We start from the raw sequence: 18,882 nt of genomic DNA on the forward strand, positions 1-18,882 counted from the left end.
GTTTCCTGGTCCATTTGTTACATTTTCAGATGTCCCTTGAAACAATACTTAGCAGGAATCCTACACACCATTCAGGCCTGTGAAAGTCTGCTTCATGTCAAAGTATGATTGAGGCTTAGAAGGAGGCCATTCAGCCCATCATGTCAGTTCTGGAGCAATTCAACTAATGACACTCTCCCACTTCTGCTTCTCGCCCTGCATGTTCTTCCAATTCAGTCAATAATTCAATTTCTTAATTGAATCTGCAACTTGCACAATATTAGGCTGTCTATTCGAGATCCCAACCACTTGCTGCATAAAAAATATTTTTTGCTTGTGTCCCATTCCCTTCTGGTGCTCAATCCTTCGGGAATGATTTCTCTCTACCTACACTGTGCATACCTCTCATGATTTTGGACATTTCTATCAAATCTCCTCTTGACCTTTTCTGAGGAGAACAGTCTCAACCTATCCAGTCTGTAGCTTAATTTCCTAATGCGAATCCTTGGAATTAGTCTCCAGAATATTTTCTACAATCTCTCCTATCTCTTCACATCATTACTAAATTGCAGTGGTCAGAACTGAAAACAGTACTTCAGTTGAGGCTGAACTAATGTTTCAACATAATATCCTTACTTTTGTAATCTATACCCTTATTAACAAAGCACAGGTTGTTGTATGCTTTAATTATCTGTTCCCCAACTTGTAGTGGCACCCTGAATAACTTCTACACACATAGACTTAGATCCCTCTGTACCTATTTCCCCTGTTGTGTTGTCACATACTGTATCAGTAATATTTTACTGTTTTGATTTTTTTTCAGTATACTGAGGAACAGGCCAGAAAGCTAGGCCTGGTTGGTTGGGTAAAGAACACAGCGAGAGGCACAGTGACTGGACAGGTGCAAGGATCAGTTGAAAACGTCAATTTTATGTGAGTAGTATAAGGTGGAAATGATGCCATGTTCAACGTGCATCTTTAACATTTGAATTTGGTAGCACCATTACGCTCTATGCATTATAGTATAAGCAAATGTGGCCTGAAGAACAATATTACCCTTGATGGGTCGTGGGCGAAAACAAATGGTCCCTGCAATAATAGTAATGTTATGCTTTGCTAAGACCTGATAGGAATATTGCCCTCCCAAGAAGAAGAGGGGAAACTGGGAGGCAGATAATTGAGTAAATTAGAATCAGGGAGATTCCCATTCCCTTCCTGCCATCTCAGAAATTAAGTTCTGGGTGGAGTATTTTCTAATTAGCGATGTTATTACATGCCTCCCAGACCAGTTGGAACTCAGGCCGCCTGGCTCAGATAGGGACACTACCAAGAACCCTAGAGTCTTGGAAAAGAAAACCTATAGTCAACCTTGGTCCCCTGTCAACATATTAAGAACTATTTCAGGGTCTCATCCTTTGATAAGCTGTAATTGGTTCAGTGACTGAGAGAAAGTGAGGACAGTAGGTACTGGAGAGTCAGAGTTGAAAATTGTGGTGCTGGAAAAAGCACAGCTGGTCGGGTTGCATCCGAGGAGCAAGAGAGTCGATGTTTTAGGCATAAGCCCTTCATCAGAATTCCTGATGAAGGGCTTATGCCTGAAATGTCGACTTTCTTGCTCCCCAGATGCTGTCTGACTTGCTGTGTTTTTTCCAGCACCACATTTTTCGACTGTAATTAGTTCAGCTCCAGGCATGAAAGAACCAGTTTACTTGACTTGCAGACCTGGTGTGTGGACTGTGTTCTTGTTGGGTGTGATGGTCTCCATTCTGTACTAAACTGAGCAATACTAAGGAACTGAAGTTAGCTTCCCTGACATTGTTTCAAACCCTAGTAACTTATCCAAACACCACCTACCTTTCTTGCCCCTAGTCCTCTGACTGGGCTCTGGAGGCTAGTGTTTCAGCAGTAACAAAAATTCTTCCTAATCTGGCTTCACACTTTTAACAGATTCTGTCTATCAGTCAGCTGATTAAAGTAAGATCCAACAATGATCCAGTAAACTCTAAATAACATTGGTGAATATTTCATTGGAAACATGGGAAGATATATGGGAAAATGTGAAGAAACTCACAATATGTAACAAAGCATAGGCCATGCAATTGAAGATTTTACACAGGACTCATATGGTACCAGAGAGGCTAGCTAAATTCAAGAGAGGAACATCTCCTGATGTCCCAAATATAAAATTAGTATAGGCACTCTTACACACTGCTTTTGGTCATGTTACAAGATCCGAAGATACTGGAGTGGCATAGTAAGGGAGCTGAATGAAATCCTGGGAATTGAAGTCAAGGTGGATCTGGTGTTTCTTCTGCTGGGGTTGCCAAACTTGCCCTCTCTGGGGAACATGGCAAGAGGTTGTGTAACATTCTTACGCATTATGCGAGGAAGAACATTCTAATGAATTGGATATTAGAAAATCCCCCAGGTCTTATGGGATGGTGCAGACTGGTGATGTAGCATCTCCCCTGAGACTATCTTACAAATATGGTGCACCACAAGAGACGGAGCAGTTTTATAAGATGTGGCGACCCTTCCTAAATTATACAGACACAGACTTATTGGCAACATTAAGCAGGGCCATTGTATAGCTGTGGGAATCGGATTGGGTGGCCCGTGGGGCCCTGGAAGGGTGAAGCTGTGAAAATATGGGTACAATGACTGGTGCTTCCAGGGATGGAAGCTTCAGTGGAGGTGCGGTGAGTGAAATAGACTAAGGTAATGTGATGTAATTTAGTTTAACTTGAATTCAGCTTAATTTAACCTTTATTTATTTTGATTGTAGTTTAGTTTAAGTAAATACGTTTGTTCTGGTAGAATAGCAGGTAGTTTATTAAGAATAGTATTGTGATATGACACAGTTGTACTGCCTCCATCCTTTTGTATTCGGGTTTTTAAATATATAGTTGTTTTTGTAAAAGATTTGAAAAAGACTTCAATAAAAATAATGGAAAAAAACAACATTGGCAATGAGCTTTTCTCCACTAAACTTGGTCTGAAATTTTTTCCTTTGGTCTTTTTTGGGAGCAGTGAATTTGTAAAAGAGTTTGAGGGTTTTGTGGGCAGATAAATAATTTGCTTCTTGTGGTGCAAGAATTGTGATAATGATTTAAATAAGATAAGTAATTCTAATTCATCACATGTTTATAGGCAACATTAAAATAAAAATAAAGTTAAAATAATAATAGGGTTGCCCAGTTATGAAAATTTGGCTGTAAAAATAATTACAATACTTTGTAAAATCTAGATCTTAAATACAGAATAAAATGAAAAGTCTACTACATTCTGCATTTTGTATTAAAATCCAAAGATGATGTTAGCAGGTTGTGTTAATTAAATTTTCAGTAAGTTACATAATAGTTATCTCTTTTCTAGTATATTGGCTGTGTCACAGTCTATTTGTTCCATACCTTAACTTGTAGAATGGTGTCACTTTTTCCTTATTTCCATTACATATTTACTTCATGGAATCATAGAGTGGTGCAGCAAGAGACCCATTGTGTCAGCACTGGCTCTTCATAGAGTCATAAAGATGTACAGCATGGAAACAGACCTTTCGGTCTAACCCGTCCATGCCGATCAGATATCCCAACCCAATCTAGTCCTACCTGCCAGCACCCAGCCCATATCCCTCCAAACCCTTCCTATTCATATACCCTTCCAAATGCCTCTTAAATGTTGCAATTGTACCAGCCTCCACCACTTCCTCTGGCAGCTCGTTCCATACACGTACCACCCTCTGCGTCAAAAAGTTGCCCTTTGGGTCTCTTTTATATTTTTCCCCTCTCACCCTAAACCTATGCCCTCTAGTTCTGGATTCCCTGACCCCAGAGAAAAGACTTTGTCTATTTACCCTAACCTTGACCCTCATAATTTTATAAACCTCTATAAGGTCACCCCTCAGCCTCCGACACTCCAGGGAAAACAGCCCCAGACTGTTCAGCCTCTCCCTATAGCTCAAATCCTCCAACCCTGGGAACATCCTTGTAAATCTTTTCTGAACCCTTTCAAGTTTCACAAGAGCACAAGAGGTACAGTTAGTAAGTTTGCAGATGACATCAAAATTGGAGGTGTAGTGGACAGTGAAGAGGGGGATACTTCTGATTACAACAGCAACTCGACCAGATGGGCCAGTGGGCTGAGAAGTTGCAGATAGAGTTTAATCCAGATAAATGCAAAGTGCTGCATTTTGGGAAAGCAAATCTTAGCAGGACTTATACACTTAATGGTAAGGTCCTAGGGAGTGTTGCTGAACAAAGAGACCTTGGAGTGCAGGTTCACAGGTCCTTGAAAGTGGAGTCGCAAGTAGATAGGATGTGAAGAAGGCGTTTGGTATGCTTTCTTTTATTGGTCAGAGTATTGAGTACAGGAGTTGAGAGGTCATGTTGCAGCTGTACAGCACATTGGTTAGGCCACTGTTGGAATATTGCATGCAATTCTGGTCTCCTTCCTATCGTCAGATGAGCATTATGATTTGGTGCTATTCCCCTGCCCTTTCCCGATACAATGTCCTCTTGAATGCATCATTTGTGCTTGCTGTTGCCACACTTCCAGGCAGTGCATTCCAGACACGAACAACTCATCGTGTGAACAAGTCTTTTTTATTCTTTCTTTTTGCAAATCACTTTAGATCTGTGCTCTCTCCTTCTTGTTTCTTCTACCAGTAGGAACAATTTCTCCCTACCTACTCAATCTGGCCACCTCATGATTTTGAAAACTTCTACCATATTTCCTCTTAGCTTCTTCTCTCCAAGAGTAACAGTTCTAACCTCTCCAATCCATCCTCATAACTGAAGTTTCTCATACCTGGAATCTTCTTATAAAATTTCAGTTGGTTATGGCAGTACACACTGGCATGAGGTGGTGAAATTAAATATTTTTCTCATAAGGTCCATACAGAACTTCTGCTGCCTTATTGAGTGTGATTTAATATTTGATTTGATATTGGTTTTGCTTGTCTACTTTTGGATATTATTGTATGCAAAATATATAATTTAAAAATTGTTGGATCTTGTGGTATATACATTTTTAGAAGATCAAAAAGTGTAATGTTGTGTAATGCACAACATGTTACTCTTATGGTGTATCTGAATCCTTCTAAGGCTACAAAATCAAAACGTTGTTCAGTGTGCATAGCCTCTGGCCAATAAGAACTGTTGCTTGGTGTGAATGCTTTGCAGTTTGTAAATTTCAGGCTATGTTAAACACTCTGAGGTTTGAGCAAATATATGGGTATTTTTGATTTATTCAGTTATAGCAGGACATTGGTCCTGGAACACTGACTATGGAGAGGTGTGTACGTTTTGTCTCCAATTTTGAAGTTCTAGCAATGGCAAAACTGTCAGTGTTTACTGTCATTACAACTTTCAAATTGACAGCAACCTCTTGAATTTACACAATGTAATTAAAACGTGAAAGTCTAGAAGTTGCCACCACTGATCCCATGCACCCCCATGATGCCTTGTTGAAGTCTCCTCTAACAGCAATCATCCGACAGCACTTGAACTTACATGAACATACCCTTTTTTCCTATAATACTGTACAGGAACCCAAAAATGTTACACCTATTGAATTATGTAACTAGGTTTTAACAACGTACTAAGTCTTAGTATTGAACACCCACTGACCCAATAAACAAAACTGCTATGTTATGTTGGTGGTATTTAAATTCCAACAGTATAATTATTTTAAAGTTTGATGATACATCTTAATCTTGTATATTTCTTTGTCTTTACAAATGAAGGATTTGCATTTTATTCCCTGGTTTGCTGTAAGTCAGAATGATTCAGTGTAAGTGACAGTTTAGCTTGTTTGATATCATTATCATTTATGGACATTTGGGAATGCCTTAGAGTTGGTGTGAGAAACGTGGCTGCGCAGCTAATGTAGGAGGGTGAGCTTCAAATATGCAGTAATTGGGATGCCTTCTGGGGAAGGTGGGACCTGTACATGAAGGACGGGTTGCACCTGAACTGGAAGGGGACCAAGGTCCTGGGTGGAAGGTTTGCTCGAGTGGTTCATGAGGGTTTAAACTAGTATGACAGGGAGGTGGGAACCTGAACAATTTACCGGTGGTGAGAGTTGATGGAGGTGAGGCAATAGCAAGAGGTAGCGCAGCCAGTGGGAAGGAATTTCCTGGGAAAGAACCAAGGAATCGGTTAAAGTGTGTTTGCTTTAATGCAAGGAGTATCAGGAATAAAAGTGATGAGCTTAGAGCATGGATCAGTACCTGGTGCTTTGATGTTGTAACCACAACAGAGACATGGGTTTCTCAGAAGCAGGAATGGTTGCTGGATGTTCCAGGGTTTAGAACATTTAAAAAGAATAGGGAGGGGGAAAAAGAGGGGAGGGGGTGTAGCACTGCTAATCAGAGGGTATCACAGCTACAGAAGTTACCATTGTCGAGGAGGGTCTGCCTACTGAGTCAGTATACTTGCAAATTAGGAACAGTAAGGGAGCAGTCACCTCATTAGGGTTTACTACAGGCCCCCCCAATAGCAGCAGGGAGATTGAAGAAAGCATAGGTCGGCAGATTTTGGAAAAGTGTGAATGTAGTAGGGTTTTTGTAATGGGTGACTTTAACTTTCCCAATATTGATTGGAACCTCCTTCGAGCAGATGGTTTGGAAGGAGCTGTTTTTGAAAGGTGTGTTCAGGAGAGTTTCCTAACTCAGTACGTTGACAGACCGATGAGGGAAGAGGCCATTTTGGATTTGGTGCTCGGCAATGAGCCGGGGCAGGTGTCAGATCTTGTGCTTGGATGACGAGAGTGAAGGAGCCTCTCGTCAAAGGAAAGAAGGCAGCTTACATAAGGTGGAATAAGCAAGGATCTTGCTCAGCTCTAGAGGATTACAGGCAGGCGAGGAAGGAGCTCAAAAATGGTCTGAGGAGAGCCAGGAGGGGGCACAAAAAGGGCTTGGCAGGAAGGATTATGGAGAATCTAAAGGCATTTTACACGTATGTGAGGAATAAGAGAATGATCAAAGAAAGAGTAAGGCCGATCAGGGATAGCAGAGGGAACTTGTGTATAGCGTCTGAGGAGGTAGGGGAAGCCCTAAATGAGTTTTTTGCTTCTGTCTTTACTAAAGAAAAGGACCTTGTAGTGAATGAAACCATTGAGCAGGTACGCATGCTGGAATGGAGAGAGATTGAGGAAGCTGATGTGCTGAAAGTTTTGACAAACATTAAGATTGACAAGTCACCAGGCCCGGACCAGATTTGTCATCGGCTGCTTTGAGAAGCGAGAAATGTGATTGCTTCGCTGTTTGCGAAGATCTTTGTATCCTCACTCTCCACCAGAGTCGTACCTGAAGACTGGAGGGAGGCAAATGTAATTCCTCTCTTCAAGAAAGGAAATAGGGAAATCCCCGACAATTACAGACCAATCAGTCTCATGTCTGTCGTCTGCAAGGTGTTAGAAAGGATTCTGAGGGATAGGATTTATGACCATCTGGAAGGGCATGGCTTAATTAAATGCAGTCAGCACGGCTTTGTGAGAGGCAGGTCATGCCTCACAAATCTTATTGAGTTCTTTGAGGATGTTACTAGACAAGTGGATGAGGGTCGTGTGGTGGATGTGGTGTATGTGGATTTCAGCAAAGCATTTGATAAGGTTCTCCATGGTAGGCTCGTTCAGAAGGTCAGGAGGAATGGGATACAGAGAAATTTAGCTGTCTGGATACAGAATTGGTTGGTCGATAGAAGGCAGCGAGTGGTAGTGGAAGGAAAGTATTCTGCCTTGAAGTCAGTGGTGTTCCACAGGGCTCTGTTCTTGGGCCTCTACTCTTTGTAATTTTTATTAATGACTTGGATGAGGAGATTGAAGGATGGGTTAGCAAGTTTGCAGACGACACAAAGATTGGAGGTGTCGTTGACAATACAGAGGACTGTTGTAGGCTCCAGTGTGATGTTGACAGGATGCAGAGGTGGGCTGAGAGGTGAGAGATGGAGTTCAACCTGGATAAATGTGAAGTGATGCATTTTGGAAGGTCGAATTTGAAATTTGAGTACAGGATTCTTGGCAATGTGGAGGAACAGTGGGATCTTGGTGTGCAGGTACATTGATCCCTTAAAATTGCCACCTAAGTGGACAGGGTTGTTAAGAAAGCATATGGTGATTTGGCTTACATTAACAGGGGGATTGAGTTTAAGAACCGCGAGATCTTGATGCAGTTCTATAAAACTTTGGTTAGACTGCACTTGGAATACTGTGTCCAGTTCTAGGAAAGATGTGGATGCTTTGGAGAGGGTTCAGAGGAGGTTTACCAAGATGCTGCCTGGAATGGAGGGCTTATCTTACGAAGAGAGGTTGACTGAGCTCGGACATTTTTCATTTGGAAAAAAGGAAGAGAGGGGATCTAATTGAGGTGTACAAGATAATGAGAGGCATAGATAGAGTTGATAGCCAGAGACTTTTTCCCAGGGCAGAAATTGTTAACACGAGGTGTCATAGTTTTAAGCTGTTTGGCGGAAAGTATAGACGGGATGTCAGAGGCGGGTTCTTTATGCAGAGAGTTGTGAGGGCATGGAATGCATTGCCAGCAGCAGTTGTGGAAGCGAGATCATTGGGGATATTTAAGAGACTGCTGGACATGCATATGGTCACAGAAATTTGAGGGTTCGTACATTAGATTTACCTTACATGTGGATCAATGGTTGGCACAATATCGTGGGCTGAAGGGCCTGTTCTGTGCTGTACTGTTCTAAGTTCTCAATCCACACCACAGAAATTGGTAGACCTAAGTTAGCTTTCTTCAGGGTCAGTATTGTCGTTGTGCTGCCATTTGTGAAATCTGTTTCTCTGAAGTGTCTGCTAAAGACTGGACCATTTATCTTTTTGAATTTTCTTTAAATTCAATCATGGGATGATGGCACAACTGGCTGAGCCGGTATTTATTGCCTGTCCCAAATGGGCAGCTAAGAAACAACCACATTGCAATAGATCTGGAGTCACATGATAGCAGAATTCCTTTCCTAAAAATGGGTATTTGCAGCAATCGACAATGATGACCAGGTCAGATTTTTCTGCCAGTTTGTTTTTTTTTAATTGACTTCAAATTTCACCATCTGCCAGTGTAGGATTTGAACCTATGTGACCAGAACATTAACCTTTAGGGTCTAGATTATTAGTCTAGTGACATTACCAATGTGCCTTGTCATCCCATAACTATGTGAGGGGGATATATGGAGCAAAAATGGCAGTTTTTAATGGAGCTTGCCTGCTTAACCATTTGTTTTAATTAATGAAGAAAAAAATCCAGACTTCCTTTTTGTTGCACAATCTGTCCACCTGATCATCCCTATGTTCTCTGTCTGAGCGATTATTTTCACCCAAATCAAGAGAAAGAATGAGCTCTGCAGCTTCCAGAGTAGCATTAACAAAGATCTGGGTGCAGGACGTTTGTTTAGGATTAAAGTATGGCAAAGGTAGCAGTTATGTCAACCCATCAGACACTTAGGCAATCAAGTCTTGAACTATCAGTGGTATGGATAATTGGGTATTAAAGCATCAGTAATAGAGTTAATAAGGTATTAAAGCATCTGTAATAGAATAAATTGGATATTAAGGTAACAATGCCATAGATAATCGGGTATTAAAATAAATGGCCGAGACAACCAGGCATTAAAATATCAGTTACTTAGATAAATATTGAAGCATCAGTGATTAGCTCATTGTCTAATATTACAAGTAGCTATTTAAAGTATTCCCCTTAAGAGTATCCAATAAGCTAAAGCCTCTAAAATAAATTAATGCACTTAATCAAGATTAATTACTTCAATTAGATTAAAGTACAAAATTAGCAAACCTGTACTTTAGACATTGCTATATTCTGTGCTGTTCTTTTGGATACTTGAAGATTTGTTCTTTCTGTTACAATAAACTAGGGCATGTATGCTATTTTTATAAATATATTGAGCATGAACTTGCAAAATCATTGGGGAAAGATGTGTGAATGAGGTCAGGTTATAAATGTACACAGTTAGTGGAACTGAAGGATGAGTTCTACTAAAACTGTCATGTGGGCTGATTTCTTGGTCAAGAATTACACATTCAAAGATCCAGATCATGTTACAAAGCGAATAGGGCTGGGAAACAAAAATGTCTGTGTAAATCAGTAACAAACCCTGAACAATATGTGCAACTTTTGAAAAGAGGCTCTCACTGTCCTGCCGTTTCATATGCTGCACAATGAGGAAGGTACATAATGAAAAACCATATCTGGGGACCTGGATTCAAATCCCAATTATGGCAAATGGTGAAATTTGAATTCAATAAAAATCTGGAATTTAGAGTTTAATAATAACCATGAAGCTGTTGTTAATTGTCAGGTAAAACCTGTCTGGTTCACTAAAGTCCTTTAGAGAAAGAAACTACTATCTGTACCCAGTCTTGCCTACTTGTGGCTGCAGACCCACAGCAATGTGGTTGATTCTTAACAGTTAGGAATGGGCAATAAATGTTGACCTAGCCAGCGATGCCCAAATCCTGAGAATGAATAAAAATAAACAAATTCAGGTCAAGTTTCTAACAAACTGAAGGAAGTAATTGCAAGTTTATCTATTTATGTAGATATCACCTCCTGTGGGTCTAAGCTACATTGTGTGTGAATAATTGAGCTGATTTAGTTTCATGCTTTCTATCTGTTGAACTTTTCTCCTTCACATGCAGGAAATAAGACTTCTGTCTGTTGGGCTTTTACCTATTCTCTTCAACATCTCCTGATTAGTGTCTTGGTTTTGAACTTTTATTGGGAGTTGGTGGGCGGCTGTGCTTGTTTAGAATTGATATAGTGATTGTGTCCTTGGTTCGCTTCTGGCACCCTGGTTTGCCACAAGCTAATCATGACTGCCATTAAAATTACACATGCCACTGAAAATGTTCACTGACTCTTCAAGAAACATCAGGAAGCAGGTTGTTTGGCACTTAATTCATGTTCACAATGTTGTTCCATTCTGTTACATTTTTCCATCAGCCAGGAGTACCATTTGTCAGCTTTGAAGGCTAACGTTGGACTGCTTTGCTAAGACTTGTGACCTGTCCTCCATTTCAATGTTCGTTGTTCTGCTGACCTGGTTGTTGAATTTTCTGGTTTCAAATCCATATGACAGCCTTTAAGTTGTTTAGAATGAATTGCTATACCTGGTGCTATATCTGTATCAGGGTAGTCGAAAGGATTTTAAATCAGTTCTTTTTAATGTTGTTAAGTTCTGCTCCCAAGATGTAAAATTCACATTTTGAAGCATTTGGGGATGCAGATGAAAACTCAATACAGAAGAAATTGGATCCACTTAAATCCTGAGAGAGTGTTATCTGCATACCATATCAGTGAGACTCATAGGCAGTTTCTTAAATCTGTGCACTAAGCATTTAAGCATTATAAAGGTTTCTGAGGTTAACCATCATTGGATACCAATCTTAGGAGTAGGGTGGCTGGTTTTGATACTAGTTCAACTTGTCAATTCCCAGAGTGTGGGTTCTTTAATGAAAGGAGTTGGCCACAATGACGTTGGACAATAAATCAATGCCATACATAGCCCACTAACAAGGATAGCGTGGTGCACTTTATTTCATTTTAATGGGGCATTACAAAGTAGTATAAAATTTGCTATGAATTACTGAATTTATTCACATGATCTATAAAACAAATTAGCCTGTTGGTTTGCAATGAGTGTTCATCAGTCTAATTCTCCAGGATGGTGAACTGTGTTTGGGATTACAATCTACAATACACACTTTTTCTCAGGCGAAGCTTGGGGAGGAAATATGTTAGGTGTCAAATAAATTGCCAAACCCCTGACCCACCAGGAAACTTCAGTCAAATGCCAATCAACGTAAGAGCTGAAACAGAAATTGCTAGAGAAACTCAGCATGTCCAGTCAAATTGGTAGAGAGAAAGCAGAATCAGCATTTCAGGTCCAGTGGCTCTTCTTCAGAACGTTTCTGTTTTTGTTTTGCATTTCCAGCATCCACAGTTCTTTGTTTTTGTTACCTCAACTTAAGAGCTGACTGCCTGGCTTTGGCAAGCTTGTTGACCTATTGCACACCTCAATAATAGCCCCCGGTTCACCAGAAGCTGGCAGTGTATCAAAGCCTGACAACCTTTGGGTCTTGAAGACCACTGGTCAAGGCATACACCTCAGGAGACCAAAGAGCCATAAGTTTGGTCTTTCTCTTTTGCTTCTCAAAATGCTGTGGGTCGCAGGGAGGCAAGGGCCAGGATGAGTCTGAAAGGCTGGCTTACCTGACTGTACTTCCGATTGCCAACAGATTGGGGCCTTAATTGTGGAGTTGAGTCACTCTGTCTTTAAGCTAAGCATAAGACAGTAAAGATATGTGATGCAAGATCAGCTAATCGTAAAGACTACTGGTGCTGAATCTAAGAGAATACCTATTACAGAAACAGAATTCACAGAAATGCTATTTTCGACAACACTCCAGAGCTAGTAAAATGTACTCTGATGCTGTTGCACATCTGTAGCTTATGCTCTGAATGAAGTTGATGATTTGTAGTAACTCCATTGATGTACATTAAATATAAATCGTACTTCCTGTAAGTTTAATTGAGTGGCTATAAAAGTGCCTAAAACAAAATAGAATTATTATATTGTGGACAAGCTTACTCTTGGGTATGCTCAGTTGAACTTTGAAGTAATATTTCATCTAATGCATTTTATTTAATTGGAGGATGTGCCTTGGAGAGCAATGCCTTAAAATTTTGATGTTTCCTACATTACAATGATGACTAGACTATAAAAACTACTTCATTGGTTGTAAAACTCTGAGTTGTCTGCTGGTTGTGTAAAGTGCTATGTAAATGCAAGGCTTTCTTTCTCCCACGTAGAAAGTGAGGACTGCAGATATTGGAGATCAGAGTTGAGAGTGTGGTGCTGGAAAAGCACAGCAGGTCAGACAGCATCCAAGGAGCAGAAGAATCGATGTTTCGGGCATAAACCCTTCATCAGGAATGCAGGGCTGATGAAGGGCTTGTACCCAAAATGTCGATTCCCCTGCTCCTCGGATGCTGCTTGATCTGCTGTCCTTTCTTTCTTCCATGGTAATATTATCTTTATTATATATTAAGCAAAAAACTTAAAATCAAAGATATTCATGTAAATTGCAATATCTCCAGAAATCCACCTGATGGGTAGTGCTTGCTAATTGTTATTTTAATTTGTAACATGGGTGATTTTATTGGCAGTAAGGATACCATCCAGCAGTGTGTAATAACATCTCTGAACAGGAAAACAAAACATCTGTGTTTGTAAGAGCTTTCGTGGCCCCATAGTAGTATCTCTATCTCTGGGTCAGGAGATCTAGGTTCAAGTCCCAGTTGTTCTAAAGGTATGGAATAACAGGTGATCAGAAAATGTCTAAGAGCAAAGTTTTTGGTACAGGTGATCTAATTTTTTTTTAAATACAGCTGAGTTTTTGTACCCTCCAACTCCATTTTGATATAGCCCCTCTCTTATTTCCTATCTTTCCTTTTTATTGTTGCTGCATGCCCTGGTATGTAGTGTTTGTAATATGTTATTTTATTTGATGAAATGGGTGACTTGGTGCTTGGCAAAAACAGCTACCTTCTATCCCCGTTTGAGTGTTGGCTGCTTGACAGAAAAAGGATGCAGAAGTGAAAGGTGGGAACTGATATTTGCATTATGATATAGATGTACAATAAAAGCTTTGTAAATCTCTGAAAATCTTTTGCTGTTTACTTCAACATAAGGATATTGATGTTTGAAGCAGTAGGAGCCATAATTTGAGTTGTCAGCTTTTGTGGATAATTGTTCAGGTTTTGGTCATCATGATACTCACTTCATTATGAAAGAATTTGTAATCCAACGCTTCAATTCTGCTATACAGTAGTTTGACCCTCGTGCTGACAGTCGAAAGATTGACTGTAACATGTTCCATTTTGATGCTTTCTTTGCAATCGTGACATTGCTTTGCATGAGCATTTTTAGAGAAAATGAAAGCATATTGTTTACAAAAACTCTTTTCAGTAGTGATATGTTGAATCTCTGAAAGGAATTCTATTAAAATATAGGCTCTGCTCTCCCTTCATTGTAAAATCAGTAAATAATTTCTTCAGTTCATCTAAATGTTGCTAAAATCCACAACCAGGAAATCTGGAAATTGCTAAAAGTTAAATGACCTGTAAAATGATCTACCTTTGTTCAGCAACATGTAATAAATAGCCCAGGGTTCGATACAATTATCCAAGAGAAACCCTGAGCACAATTTGATGTAACATTGCAAGTGTGAATCTGCAGGACCATTCAAACATTAAGGCATCAGTATGTGGTCTACCAGACAACAGTGAAGTATCAAGGTGCTGCAAAAGCAATGCTAACTGAACTGTAAGTTGAGAATAGTATTTATGAGTTGAGGGCTGACAGCACGGTGCATTTTGATGGTAAAATTGATCTTTACTATCCATATAATGGGAGGATTAAAATATCCATCCAATACAGATTCTTCAAAACATCCAATGAATCATGATCATTGGGTAAATTCAGTCGTGTGTAACTCAATTCCAAGAGATACATTTACTTTGGCATTTATTAAAATGCACTTACAAAATGCTGCTCTGACATTTTTCTCTTCAGTGGAAAAGGTTAATAGAAAACATGGAGTGTACCTGTCCACCAATAACATCCAATAAAAAATAAAGGTTAACAAATTGCTACCTTTTGAAAAGGTCCGGATTGATACCCAACCATAAAGGAGCCAAATTTTAGAGACCAAACATATGATCCTGCTCTGTGGTCTCCAAAGTATTTGATTAGATTAGGTTCCCTACAGTGTGGGAACAGGTAATTTGACCCAACAAGTCCACACCAATCCTTGGAAGAGGAGCCCACCCAGACCCATTTCCCTTTGACTAATGCACCCAACACTATGGGCAATTTACCTGACCTGCACATCTTTGGGAGGAAGCCAGAGCACTCAGAGGAAACCCCATGCAGACATTGGGAGGTTCTGTAAACTCTATTCAGACAGTCCCCTGAGGCTGGAATCAGCCTGGGTCCCTGGCGCTGTGAGGCACCAGTGCTAACCATTGAGCCACCATGCTGCCCTCCTTCTGCATGGCCTTCCCTTTGAGATCATGTCTGTGGGGTGATGCATGATTTCAGCCTTGCTCTCCAACAAGCCAGTCAGTCATTGGTCTTGGCCAGATTGTTACTCAAAAAAAGGGGAAAATTTAAAGGGGAATTAAGGGACAAGTTTTCCATGAAGTGGGTGATGTGTGTATGGAATGAACTGCTGGAGGAAGTGGTGGAGGCAGGTACAATTACAACATTTAAAAGGCATGTGGATGGGTACATGAATAGGAAGGGTTTAGAGGGATATGGGCCAAATACTGGCAAATGGGACTAGATTAATTTAGGATACCTGGTTGGCATGGCGAGTTGGACTGAAGAGTCTGTTTCCATGCTGTACAAACTCTGACACTTTCGTTGGGCAACAGTGTTTTATGCCCAGAACATGCTCTGTCCAATCTGTGTGTGACAGTCCTAACCATAATTGACTTGTAATTCCAGCAGGCATTGTATTTGCCCTGTGGCAAAGTGCCCACTGAAGCCTCTATTAAACAGTACAAATCATTACAATACATATATAATGCTCCTTTGCTATTTTAATGGAAGACTTCACCTTTTTTTTAAGCTGATACTTCTTTTCACCAAAGAGGCAAAAGACCAAAAGTTTATACATTCCTGGTCAAGTAAAAAATTTATCTTTACATCCAGTCTGTCCAGCCTGTCAGAATTTTAATCATTTCAATCAGATCCCCTTTCATTCTTCTAATCTCCAGTGGACTCCTGTTCCAATCAACCTCATCTCTCCTCGTGGGTCCAACCTGCCATCCCTGAAATCAGTCTGGTGAACCTTTGCTGCATTGTCTCAATCATAGATGGAAACACACCGAAGCCCACTCCTGTCTTCATTTAAAGTCAGCACACATGCAATTTCTCACAGGCATCACTGTTTAGTAATCAGAAAACAGAACACTAGCTGACCTTCTCTGAACAACTGAAAACATCCTCAGACGCTGCCTGACCTGCTATGCTTTTCCAGCACCACGCTCTCGACTCTGATCTCCAGCATCTGCAGTGCTCCCTTTGTCCAACTCAAAACTGAAGCCAGTTTTGGTTTCTTCAACTGCTGGTGTAGATGAGCTCATCTAATTCAACTGGGATCAAATGTTGAACCTTCAGTTTCTCTGTTCCTTGAGTGATACATTTTCCCACTAAATCTTTAAAGAAGATCATTGCCTCGCAACAATTGAACTATATATAGGCTACCGATGGGTTTTTGGTACCAAACTAATTTACCTTTTGATATTCTATTCTTTTTGCCTCTTACAGTTAAATTTACAGTGTGTTTGACAGTTCATCTTATCTGAATCTGAACAGAAGGTGCCCAGTCTGGATCATGCCACTGAAAGAACTGGCCCATTGCAAAAAAAAAATCAGTTGTCTCTCAGTTCTGTATTGTCAGATTTTTGGAAGAAGTTGGATGATTAGTGGGATGCATCAATTTGCTGCTCCAATTGATTTAATTTTCAACAGGAAGCCTGTAATCTGTCTTTAGCTTAGCTTACAATGGTACTAGCCAATTTGTAGCCGAAGTGCAGAGCTCTTTCACTTGTGGGTTGGGTAGAATTGTCAGGAAATTCACCCTAAGCCACTGGCAAACCTGGGAACTGGTTATTAAGTGACATATGTCTTGGAAGCAGATCGTTGTCTGTTGACCTTTCGCCTGAGGAATATTTTGTGGCTCAAGGAGACCCAAAAAAACCAATACATGACTTTATGTGCAATTATAAACCTCAGAATCTCAAAAAGCAAAGTTTGCTTCAGTAAAATCACGAAATGTTTTATCCAGGGCATTCATAATTTTTGGCACTGAGCATGTCCACAGTGTCATCGGTGCAAGGACAGTGATACCAAATGCCAACACTGGTTATCTACTGACCTCTATCAATTTGCCTTTCCGGACTCTATGGCAGAATTTAAACATGGTTTTCTGTTCTTTTTTGTTGCAGGATGAACTGGCTGAAATCTGTGGGCAGCCCAATGTCTCGGATTGACAAAGCCCAATTCTCAGACGAGAGAGAGATCTCCAAACTGGATTTTAATAACTTCTCAACCAGATACTAGGATGTTGCAATAACTGGTGCTCGCTGAAACTTTGCTAATATCATCTTTAATGCCATACAGCTTGGAGAGGGAGAAAGAGGGGACATTTGTTGAATGAGGGTTTGGAGAGTAACTTACTGAGACAGTAAGGGGTGTAAGTTGCTTGCTATTCATGATTGATTTTTTGTTTTGTTTCCCCCAATAAATTCTGAGTCTTTCCTGTCTTTGGGGTCTGGCAATAACTCTCCATGCATTTCTTTTATTTTAAAAACTGTTTATGCTGACAACATATTCAGCTCCATCAAAGTTGAGATTTCAATTGGTTCACCAGATGCTACAAGGAATTTTGTTGAGTGGAGGTGCAAAGCTTCCTTTTCCTTTTAGTGAAGGTTAGGGACAAATCACTCAGTCTCCATCTTTCATATGATTTGTTTATTGCATTGTGGCTCCATGTAGTCCAAGTATTGTGAGTATACAGCTATAACTACCTCTTCACTTTAATTTTATGTTTTTTAAAAGCAGAGATCAGTCACCAATCATCTGCTGGTCATTTGTCTCTGAGGTTATTCTGGTGCCAGGTCTAATGTAGGTCACTTCAGCTTTTTGACAGGTTGGCCGATTTGCATCATAAATGCTGCTGGAGAGCTGAGTCTTCATGCTAAAATCATCAGCACCGCAATAGCACAATGGTTTTTAGTAACTACTTAAAACAGCATCACTGTTAGTAATTTTTAAGTGATAGAACTTATATGCTTTATATTTTTGTTGAAGGTTCTCACATTTGGTGTAAACTGCTTTTATTAAACTGGAAGAGAAAATCTAATTGCGAGGGTTGTCTGAAATTTATAGTTTATGGGCATCATGCTATACTTCACTGCTGATTGCAGGACTGAATCATGTAATTAAAATTGTTTTGGATGTAAGTTTGCTTGCTGAGCTAGAAGGTTCGTTTTCAGACGTTACCTAGTATGGTGACGAAACATCATCAGTGAGCCTCCGGTTAAGCACTGGTGGTATGGCCAACCAATATGTGTTTACGTTTCCTTGGGTTGGTGATATCATTTCTTGTGGTGATGTCATTTCCTGTTCTTTTTCCCAGGGGCTGGTAAATGGGATCCATCTAACAACTGCTGCCTCACAGCGCCAGAGACCTGGGTTCAATTCCCGTCTCAGGCAACTGACTGTGTGGAGTTTGCACATTCTCCCCGTGTCTGCGTGGGTTTCCTCTGGGTGCTCCAGTTTCCTCCCACAGTCCAAAAGTGTGCAGGTTAGGTGAATTGGCCATGCTAAATTGCCTGTAGTGTTAGGTGAAGGGGTAAATGTAGGGGAATGGGTCTGGGTGGGTTGCGCTTCAGTGAGTCGGTGTGGATTTGTTGGGCTGAAGGCCTGTTTCCACACTGTAAGTAATCTAAAACAAACACAGTGACTTGGATCCCATTTACACCCCCTGGAAGTAACATCACCAACCCAAGGAAACCTAAACACAAATAAAAAGTGTGCCATGTCACTAGTGCTTCATTGGAGGCTCACTGATGATGTTACTTAGTATGGTGATGAAACGTCTGAAAATGAACCATCCAGCTCAGCCAGCAAACCTACATCCAGAGCCTCAACCTGAGCTACAAATCTTCTTAAAACCCACTAAAATTGTTTTATAGGTGACTGTCACTACAGTTTTGACACTGTACAACATATCAGCCCCTGTTAAGTGTTATGTCATTTTGAGTCCTTGCAGGTGACAATTGAGAAATTCCAAGTTCTT

General features: G+C 40.4%; 1 protein-coding gene across 1 annotated transcript in view; it reads left to right on the plus strand.

Annotated features, from left to right (window-relative positions):
- The window catches only part of LOC132836254 (acylphosphatase-2-like), a 38,813-nt gene extending 21,469 nt beyond the window's left edge, over window positions 1-17,344 (plus strand). Inside the window, exons 3-4 of the mRNA XM_060855611.1 lie at window positions 803-912; window positions 17,027-17,344. Of these exons, the coding sequence (XP_060711594.1) occupies window positions 803-912; window positions 17,027-17,141 (225 nt within the window). The 3' untranslated portion in view covers window positions 17,142-17,344. The remainder of the gene's footprint in view (window positions 1-802; window positions 913-17,026) is intronic.
- The last annotated feature ends 1,538 nt before the right edge of the window (window positions 17,345-18,882 follow it).

This window comes from Hemiscyllium ocellatum, chromosome 46, assembly GCF_020745735.1.
Source record: "Hemiscyllium ocellatum isolate sHemOce1 chromosome 46, sHemOce1.pat.X.cur, whole genome shotgun sequence".
NCBI lineage: Eukaryota > Metazoa > Chordata > Chondrichthyes > Orectolobiformes > Hemiscylliidae > Hemiscyllium > Hemiscyllium ocellatum.